The following is a 740-nucleotide window of genomic DNA, read 5'->3' on the forward strand; positions in this document are numbered from 1 at the left end:
ACCACGCCGCAGTGGTGACACTCACGTTGCATCCAGAGACGACGCCGTCACCGCCGGCGCACACCATGGTGGTGCGCACGTTGCTGCCCCACCAGTCCCTCTGGGAGCAGGTCTCGTAGTCCACCACGGGCAGCAGAGCCTGCTGCAGGACGTCAGCCAGGGGCCCGTTGGCTGCAAGGACAGTCACACCTCACACCCTGCACACACACCCCCTTCCTGGGGACCCCCTGGGCACCCTCCTGGGGACCCTCTGCTTACTCCTGATGCGTCCCCAGCCGGTGACGTAGCAGGGGTAGTCGTTGGGCAGGATCTTGCCAGCGTCCGGCAGGCAGGCGGCACGGATGGTGTCACTCTCCTGCACCTCCTCTGCCAGCTTGATCAGGGCAATGTCGTTGCTACAGGGGGACACGGACCATGAGGATGTGGTCCCCAGCTTTGTTGCCCCCCACCCACTCTTGGACACATCCCATCCCGTACATGATGAGGAAGGAGTTCCATTTCTCATGGACGATCATCTTCTCCACACCCACGGCCACAGAACCGGGCTCGTCATTCTCACTCAGGTCCTGCTTGCCCAGCACCACACGGTAGGTCAAGGAAGAGCTGCCAGGGAGAGAGAGGGCATGAGAGACCCCACAGATATCTTACCTCCATGGCACAGATCCCCCCCAGCACCCCAACACCCACCTGATGCAGTGGGCAGCCGTCAGCACCCACTGGGGGGCAATCAGGGTCCCGCC

General features: G+C 63.1%; 1 protein-coding gene across 1 annotated transcript; it reads right to left on the reverse strand.

Moving 5' to 3' along the window:
• Window positions 1–7: 7 nt before the first annotated feature.
• Window positions 8–737, reverse strand: LOC103623054 (chymotrypsin-C-like; the record flags this gene model as incomplete). The annotated part of the gene is made up of 4 exons (XM_008642092.2): window positions 8–171; window positions 259–395; window positions 478–603; window positions 688–737. Coding segments are annotated over 4 exons (477 nt in total), but the record flags the coding sequence as incomplete, so codon positions are not given.
• Between the last annotated feature and the right edge of the window lie 3 nt (window positions 738–740).

The sequence above is a fragment of the Corvus brachyrhynchos genome, unplaced genomic scaffold (genome assembly GCF_000691975.1).
Source record: "Corvus brachyrhynchos isolate BGI_N302 unplaced genomic scaffold, ASM69197v1 C11676627, whole genome shotgun sequence".
Lineage (NCBI taxonomy): Eukaryota > Metazoa > Chordata > Aves > Passeriformes > Corvidae > Corvus > Corvus brachyrhynchos.